This window comes from Nicotiana tomentosiformis, chromosome 6 (assembly GCF_000390325.3).
Source record: "Nicotiana tomentosiformis chromosome 6, ASM39032v3, whole genome shotgun sequence".
NCBI classification, from domain to species: domain Eukaryota; kingdom Viridiplantae; phylum Streptophyta; class Magnoliopsida; order Solanales; family Solanaceae; genus Nicotiana; species Nicotiana tomentosiformis.
The window spans coordinates 56,643,979-56,653,483 of NC_090817.1; the positions used below are offsets into that span (position 1 = coordinate 56,643,979).

Sequence of the window (9,505 nt, forward strand, 5' to 3'; positions counted from 1 at the left end):
AGCCTAGTGCTCTGATACCATGTTGTCACGACCCAAAATTCATAATAGGTCGTGATGGCGCTTAACACCCCTGTCAGGCAAGCCAACCATAATTTAATTAACTTAATTACTCCTTTTAATATTTGAAATCACAATTTCCTTCAATTTAATAATAAAGAAGAACTTTACGGAGTAAATAAAAATATTTTTCATAATTTCAATACCAAACAACCCATAATCACCCCAAAACCCGGTGTCACAAGTGCATGAGCATCAACTAAGCAAAATAATTAAAAAAATGCAACATCTGTCTGGAATATAAATTAGACAAGAGAAACGTAAATAACTCTGATGGAGATTTTGTAGGCTGCAGATCGTAACATGAAATGTAGCTCACGTTAAGTCCCCGCAACATCCGCGCTTGTGCGTCCAAAAGACCACCGAATATATATGCCCCTCCACAAAATGTGCAACAAGTGTAGTATGAGTACGTAAATCAACGCGTATCCAGTAAGTATCTAGCCTAACCCCGGAGGAGTAGTGACGAGGGGTCAACATTGACACTTACTAGAGGTCTAGTTAAATAAATAATATGATAATTCATACAATTGTAAAGTACACAGCAATAGGGGAGAAATCTGAAGTTTCATAATATTAAAATTATTTCCTTTTTATCAAAATTTATCAATCATGTATCCTACCTCGATATCTCAGAATAAATGCCAAGTGTCAATACCAATCAGATAAGAAATACCCTAAAATACCGGGCGTCAGTGAAAAGTTTATCTCATGAATATTCGGACTACTAGCAGTATAACGCAGGATTTTGCCGAGGTCGTTCGGCCTGATTTGGACTAGTGTGTACACTGCCGAGGGTCGAACGGCACGAACCAGAGATGCACCTCTATATACTGCCTAGGCGTTCGGCCCGCTCCATAAGAAAGGAATGGATTTATCCCATTCCGAGAGATACTGCCGAGGCGTTTGTCCCGCTCCACAAGAAAGGAAGGAAGTTTCTGAATCACAAGATACAAGGTTACAATAAAGTACATGAGCACAATAATAAGTACATCTCTTTACATTTATCGAATACCTTAGCAACAACTCTGGGTATTAAAGCTTGACCTGATACTTTTATTTCTAAATTAATTTCAGTTATAACCTTAATTAAATAGGCCAGTATAACAAGTTCAAATAATTCAATTATTACAGGATAAGGTCCTAAGTCTACCCGGACATAGACATGCTTTAGCTACGTACAGACTCTCGTCACCTCGTACGTGCGTAACACCCATAGCTAGTTGCACATAACAATAAATATCACCTAGGGGGTGGTTTCCCCCTCACATGGTTAGACATGAGACTTATCTCGCTCCGAAGTTCCATAACCGGCTCCAAAACCCTCTAACACCTCAAACCGATGCCCGTCGCTCCAAAACTAGTCAAACAATGTGCAAACCAATAAAAATATGCTCTAAGACTCATAACAAATCAATTTAGACAAATTCCCAACTCCGCCCGAAAAGCGGATAAAGCAACCCTCGGGCCCACGTGCCCGGATTCCGAAAATCTACAAAGATAAACATTACTCATAACATTACGAACTCAAATATATGATTTTCAATTCCATGCACAAATTCGTGGCCAAAATCCAAAAATACCAATTTCTAGGTTTTTCTTCAAAATCCCAAATTTCTACACATTTTCATGCTCTAAACCATATATAAATCTTGTATTGTACTCACAATACTCTGGAATCACTTACCTTAACATAGATAATGAAAATCCTTCCTTGAAGCTCTCCAAAATCGCCCCAACCAAGTGAAAAATGAGAGAAGTAGAGCCAAATCCCGCTTTTAAAACGATTCTGCCCAGCGATTTTTCGCACCTGCGGTGCCTTGGCTGCATCTTCTATCCCGAACCTATGACAAAATCCTCGCAGGTGCGCATTTCCCTTACCTGGCCAAGCTCCGCATCTGCGGATAAAAGGGACCGCTTCTGCGAGCCCATCCGCTCCTGCGACCACTTCTCTCGCACCAACGGTCACGCAGGTGCGCCAAAACCTCTGCACCTGCGGGCACTGCCCAACTTGCCCAAAACTGCTTCTGTAGCCCTCCTGGCCGCTTATGCAGCTCCGCACCTACGGTCAAAACCTCGCAGGTGAAGTTATACCAGATACTAGTTGCTTAGCATTTCCTTAGTCCAAAAATCGATCTGTTAAGCATCCAAAACTAACCCGAGGCCCCCGGGCCCCTGTCCAATCATACCAACCAGTCCAATAACTTAACACGGACTTGTTCGAGGACTCAAATCACATCAAACAACATCAAAATCATGAATCACACCCCAATTCAAGCTTAAAGAACTTTAGAACTTCAAACTTTTATATTCGATGCCGAAACCTATCAAATCACGTCCGATTGACCTCAAATTTTGCAAACACGTCACATTTGACATTACGGACCTACTCCAACTTCTGGAATCGGAATCCGACCCCGATATCAAAAATTCCACTCTTGGTCAAATTTCTTAAAATTATCCAAATTCCTAACTTTCGCCCAAATGACCCCAAAATGACCTACGGACCTCCAAATCCACTTCCGGAAGCGCTCCTAAGACCGAAATCATCATACAGAGCTATTCCCATACTCGAAATCCCAAACAGATGTTGATATCATTGAAATGCACATCAACTCAAATTTATGAAATTCTTCCAAAATGCCAACTTCCATAATAGGCACCGAACCGCTCCCAGTTCATCCAAGGCCCGCTCCGGACATACGCCCAAGTCCAAAATTATCATACAAACCTGTTGGAACCTTCAAATCTCGATTCCAAGGTCGTCTACTAAGAAATCAAACTTTAGTCAATTCCTCTAACTTAAGGCTTTCGAAATTAGAATTTTCTTTCAAAATCAACTCCAAACTTCCCGAAATTAAATTCCGACCACGCGTACAAGTCATAACACCTGAAGTGAAGCTACTCAGGGTCTCAAACCGCTAAATGATGCGCTAGAGCTCAAAATGACCGGTCGGGTCGTTACACCAATATTCACAATACAAATACCACCGTACTTCTAGCACGGAGTCAAATCACGACCCGATTTGCTAGGCCATCTCATTAGAGACATCAACCACAATCATAATTTCCAGCACAATCACCACCATGTGTGCAGCATGGCATCCTATCACGACCCGATCGGCTAGGCCGTCTCAATAAAGACATCATCCTTCTTATACCAATCATCTCATTTCATACTTCTTTCTCATCTTTTAATTTTATTGGCACTAGTGGCCACAATTATAAAATCATTATTGGCACGTCGGTCGTATTTTATATTTCATGCTCACTTTATTCACTTTCAAACATCATCATCATCATCCACAACAAGGCATTTTAAATCAATGTTTCTAGTACACATGCGAGCAATTAAGAGTCTTAGGCAGATAGAGGTGTTTCACAAAATTTGGCATAATAGCCTTCGTTTGAACTTGGCTTGAAGTTGCAATATTATTAATGCACATACATACTTTGAACATATTCCCAATGATAACATAACATGATAAAAGCATTTTGGGATACATATTGAACATATATCATTCAACACAAGCTTATTCGGAATAGAAAATTTTATAATTAACAACTTGGAACTTACAAGGATAATATGGGGTTTAATCCTAAGAGAAGAGTTTAGCCAACATACCTCAATGGAGCTTCCTTAACTCTAAAATATTCCAGAATTCTTAGCAACTTTAATCTATTTGAGAAATATAACAAATTGAACCAAAATTAGGAAGATGATCATGGTTCTAGCTCATTTGAGCATTTTATCAAACACTAGGTGTGCATCAAGGTTTCAAGGTCCTTTTATAGAGGATTCCATCATCCCACAACCCATTCTTTACCATTTTTAGCTCAACAATCTTCTTACACCCTTTGATAACACATGCATCCAAGATGAACAACTCCCACACCCAAGAATTATTTTACTAATTACCCATTTCTAGTTAACTTTCAAAATTAAGGGTTAGGGTGTAGAATCTTACCTTTAGGATGGAGACCTTATCGGTTTTCCTTGTTAATCTTCCAAGATTTGAGCAAGAATTGATAAATAAGTTAGCCTAGGGTTTCCTCTCTCTCTCTAAAACACTTCACTTCTCTCTAAAACATCAGATTTTAGCTCAAAAATGGTCCATTGTGTCTATTTAACGAAGTAGGATCCGGTTATAAAAACCCAAAAATGAAGCTCTGTAACAGGGTATGCGGTCGCATATGCGACCGCATAATGGATATGCGGTCAACATATCGGCCGCACAATTTGTACCCAAAAAATAAAGTCGCATGCCTGGGTTTGCGGTCACTATGTGGCCCGCAGACCTGTTCTGCGGTTGCATAATAAACCGTAGAACAGTTCTGTGGTCACATAGTCGACCGCAGAATGGCATCCAAAACTACCCATTCCTGCCTCACTCTGCGGCCATTATGCGGTCCGCAGAGTGATTCTACGGCCTCATAGTGGGCCGCAGCAATGCATTTTTCTGTCCAAATTTTTTCTTTACTCCCTAGTGCATTGTTCAACCTAAAAAAGTCACATTAAATTCCCCAAACACGTAAGTCTACTTCGGCAACACAAAATCTTAAATTCCTTATGCGAAATTTTACGGGGCCTCACAGATTGTCTTTTGGTATGAACAGACCCCTCTTTATAGTGGCATTCAATGCTCTAGGGTTTCACGAATTAAAAATCAGTAGTGGAGAGTGACGCATGATAGATGATGATAGCAAATCGATTGAAAATCAAAAAGAAACAGAGGGAAAACAAGGTTGATTTTACCTGAGAAGGGGTATTGATTGTTAAAGGCTTTGGACCAAAGGTTAAAGCCCTAATATCTAGAGGTCCTTGAGTTTGACCTATGGACTTCGAATCCTCATAATAAACTCTGAGACGACCCCATGGATGCTCCAATTTGACGGAACACGAAGGAAAAACGGGTATTTGATGTTGCATTCTTGAGTCTAGGGTTTCAGAATTTGGACGTTTGAATTTGTGATTGAAAAAATGAATTTGCAGCAAGATTCGCAGATTTTAGAAGGCAAGAGGTAATTTCAGGCTCCGATTTTGACTTATGAGAGAAAAATCAAATGATTTCTCTTTTGAGCTTTAGGGTTTCGTATTTAGGTGTCTTGGATTTGTGGTTGAAAAGGGGAATATTAAGCAAGAATCATAGTGTAGTAGGGACAGGGGAGATGAATTACAGGGGTTTTGAGTGACCTTGCACCGATTTATGCAATGTCTTTGAAGATTGATGGTTCATGGAGACGAGGGAAAAGAGAGAGAGGAAAGAGAAAGCAGGGCGGCTGGGCGGGTAGGAAATTATTAGGGTTTTGGGTAGGTTTGTTACATCTCGCGTTTTCATACGTTAAAGTTTTGTGTTCAGTTAATCGACGTAGATTCGCGGATGATATTATCTTGAGGTTAACGTATTTATGCTATTTATAACAAGCGATAAGTAAGTGCCATGAAGGATAAAGGGTACACAAATTAAAGAAAATGAGTTTCATTGATGGTTGTCGATATGGGATAAAATACGGTCCGAGCTATAATACCCGATATTTATTGACTAGTACCATACAAGGTACCATATGACCGTGATAGTATGATGTATAAAGTATATTAAAAATTAGTAGTATTTTAAGTAATTTGAGATAATTCTTAATTGTGAGGATAATTGATTAATTATCGGGTAACGGGACATTACCTAATTAATTAATAAATTATGAGATAAGACCAAAAGCCCCCAAAAACGTGGCAGCTAGCCACATTTTAAAGAAATGACTCTTAGTCATTTCTTATTAGGTGGCATAATATGTTAGTTACACATTCACTCCATCCTAATATTTCCATACTAAAGACTATACAATCAGAATGTTAGTCATTCTTAAAGTTAGAATGTTGGTCATTCTTACCATCAGAATGTTAATCATTCTTACAACCAGAACGTTAGCCATTTTTACAAGCTTTCAACAAAACGTCTTTCAACCAAAATCCAACGAGAATTATAAGAAGCTTAACAACGTAAAAATTTTGCGATTCTAAAGGAGTACAGTGCAACCTTTTCCAAGAATATCATACGGAATTTTCCCTACTCCAAGTATGAAATGAGCAAAATACGCAACTTTCATAAATGATTCTATTCATAGAAATACTAGGGGTGTCTATATTTTTGATTATCCATGTGAATTATTATTATATCTTCTGTTCATGAGTCTCAGAAAAATACGTATTTGATAAAGTTTATCCGAAAGGCATATTAATTTTTATGGCATTACGAGAAACTTATTAACGTATTTCTTATACATTTCATGCATTTATACATGTACATTGACCCATGACCAGATGGCGTTATATACGCGTATATTATATGTATATGGGATATGGGAAAAGGTTACGACATTATATACGCATCACCACCTGATCAGTTGGTATATGTTGATGATTTTGCCCACAGTGGCCGAGATGATATGATGGGATGCCCTCAGAGGCTTGATGATATTATGTACATCTATACCTATGCATGACACGTCTTTTATGCGCACGTGCATGACATTATAAATATTTCAGGATTACAAAGTTATGCAGACTTACAGGTGGATTTCTTTATTCCATGTTTCATCTATGTCTTTTATGTACTGATTTTTATGCCTTACATACTCAGTACAATATTCGTATTGAAGTCCCTTTTTGCCTGGGGACGCTGCGTTTCATGCCTGCAGGTGCAATAGGCAAGCTGACGGTCCCCCTTCTTAGGATCCTTGATCAACGAGAGTTGGCGTGCTCCATTTGATCCACAACTGCTTTTGATTTTGGTACCATATGCTTGTATACATATATGGGTATGACGTGGCCCAGTCCCGTCCTTATACAGTTGTATATTCTAATAGAGGTCTGTAGACAGTATGTATAGTTGGATAGTATGTGGCCTTGCCGGCCTCCAGTTTTGGGTATATAGTTGTGTACAACAGCCTTGTCGGCTTGCCATATGTATTCTGCATGTATATTTATATATGCATTTTGGGCAGGTTTCCTTCATGTATGTTATTCTCGTAATTCAGCAGATGTTATTCAGGTTTATATCTTAGACGAATGCTTACAGGTGTTCGGCAGGTAGGACGTGGGCACCCTTCGCGGCCCATCGGTTTGGGTCATGACAAAAGTGGTATCAGAGCAGTTCTGTCCTAGGGTTGTCTACATACCATGTCTAGTAAAGTCTTGTTTATGGGTGTGTTGTGCACCACACTTATAGACAGGAGGCTACATGACATATAGGATGTTATTCCCTCTTCTTATCTTAGATCGTGCGATATAAGAATTTATGTTCCTAACGATATGTTACGCTTTCATTGATGCCTCCGAAGACTACAGTCGCCCAGAAGGGAAAGTGCGTGGCTGGTGAGACTACTAGTCGAGCGCCACAAGTTATCAGGGCTCAGAGAGAGTCTCATAGTGAGATTCTATCTCAGACTTGACATACCCCGCCCTCTCCAGAAGGGCTCCGAAGGGCACCAGCTCCAGCGCCCGCCCCTGTACATTCAGCCCCTCAGCCAGATGTACCGGGTCAGGAGATGAGAGATGTTATTCAGTTATTAATTCGATTAGTAGCCGCACAGGCTCGGTGTCAGGAAGTAGGTATTGGTCATGCAGATAGGTTTGTCAGTGCGAGGGTTTGTGATTTCATTAATTTAGACCCTCTGGTATTCATGGGGGTAGATCCAAATGAGGACCCTCAGGTATTTATTGATAGAATGCAGAGGACGTTGAGGGTAATGAAGGCCACTGCGACCGAGTCAGTTGAGCTAGCTTTCTATAGACTCCAAGTTGTTGCAGTTAATTGGTACAAGTCTTGGGAATTGTCCAGAGGCGAGGATGCCCCTCCAGCAGTGTGGCAGGAGTTTACAGAAGCTTTTCTTCGTCATTATCTGCCACCGAGCTTAGAGGGCCAGAATTGATAGGTTCTTGACCCTTCGGCAAGGTAACATGAGTGTTCAAGAATACAGTCTTCAGTTTGATTTGTTGGCTAGGTATGCTCCTACTATTGTATCTAAGATGGAGGATCGGGTTCTCCGATTCATGATGGGGTTAGAACCGCACTTGCTTAACGATTGTATGTCGGTCTCACTTCAGCCTGACATGGATATTTCTCATATTCAGGCATATGCTCAGGGTGTAGAGGAGCGTAAGCAGAAGCAGAGGATGGATCGTGAGCATGATAGGGCCCAGAATAAGAGAGCAAGGTCTTCGTGTCCTTCTGGTGAGTTTCGAGGTGCTCAAAGACCACAATACCTGAGGTATCCAGCCCAGCCATCGGCTAGCGCGCCCCCTCAGTTTGGCGGTAAGAGATTTGATCGTTCCACATATTCAGGGTCTGGTCAGAATTTTAGGGCCTCAGGTTCTCAGTATAGGGGTGAGTCAAGTCAGATGAGGCCGCCCTTGCCACGATACGCTCAGTGTGGTAAGCAGCATGCCAGGCAGTGTCGTATGGGGTTAGGTGTTTGTTATACTTATGATTATCCGATCCACGTTTTGAGGGATTGTCTGATGAGAGCTGATGCAAGCATAGCTCAGCCAGCGGGATCTGTAGCTGGTTTGTCATTATCAGTACGCCTCCCTGGCCAAGGTTCACAAGCACCAATGAGTCGTGGTAGAGGCAGAGGTGGAGCATCTAGCTCGAGCGGTCCTTAGAACCGCATTTATGCGTTGGCAGGACGACAGGATCAGGAGTCATCGCCTGATGTTGTTATAGGTATATTATCAGTCTTCTCATATGATGTATATGAATTGATTGACCCAGGTTTCACCTTATCATATGTTACTCTGTTGGTTGCTAGTAAATTTGGAATAAAACCTGAATTGGTTAAACCTTTTGAGATATCTACACCTGTTGGGGACTCAGTGGTAGTTAAGCGAGTATATAGGGGTTGTATAATAGTGGTTCATAGTCGATCTATCGTAGTGGACCTAATCGAGTTAGATATGGTAGAATTTGATGTTTTAATGGGTATGGATTGGTTGGCTTCTTGTCATGACAACGTTAATTGTAGATCAAAGATAGTCCGATTTCAATTTACAGGGAAGCCCGTTTTGGAGTGGAAAGGTAATATGGCGTCGCCGAGAGGTAGATTTATTTCCTATCTCAAGGCAAGAAATATGATCAGAAAGGGCTGTATTTATCACTTAGTTCAGGTTCAGGATGTGGAAGTAGAATCACCAACCAATCAGTCCATCCCTGTGGTTAATGAGTTTCCCGATATTTTTCCTGATGAACTTTCGGGTCTTCCGCCAGAGAGAGAAATTGAGTTTGCTATTGACCTACTACTAGATACTCACCCAATATCTATTCCTCCCTATAGAATGGCCCCTGCAGAGCTAAAGGAGTTGAAGGAACAACTAAAGGACTTGCTTGAAAAAGGCTTTATTAGACCTAGTACATCATAGTGGGGAGCACCTGTGTTATTTGTGACGAAGAAA

General features: G+C 40.7%; 1 protein-coding gene across 1 annotated transcript; it reads left to right on the forward strand.

The window, feature by feature from the left end:
* Window positions 1–8,014: 8,014 nt before the first annotated feature.
* On the forward strand, window positions 8,015–8,719 carry LOC138894035 (uncharacterized). The gene has a single exon (XM_070178708.1). It carries the CDS (start codon window positions 8,015–8,017, stop codon window positions 8,717–8,719), a length of 705 nt encoding a protein of 234 aa, XP_070034809.1.
* The last annotated feature ends 786 nt before the right edge of the window (window positions 8,720–9,505 follow it).

Bases quoted from the DNA above. Each gene is read 5' to 3' on its own strand.
- LOC138894035 (XM_070178708.1), top strand. From the start codon at position 8,015: ATGAGTGTTCAAGAATACAGTCTTCAGTTTGATTTGTTGGCTAGGTAT.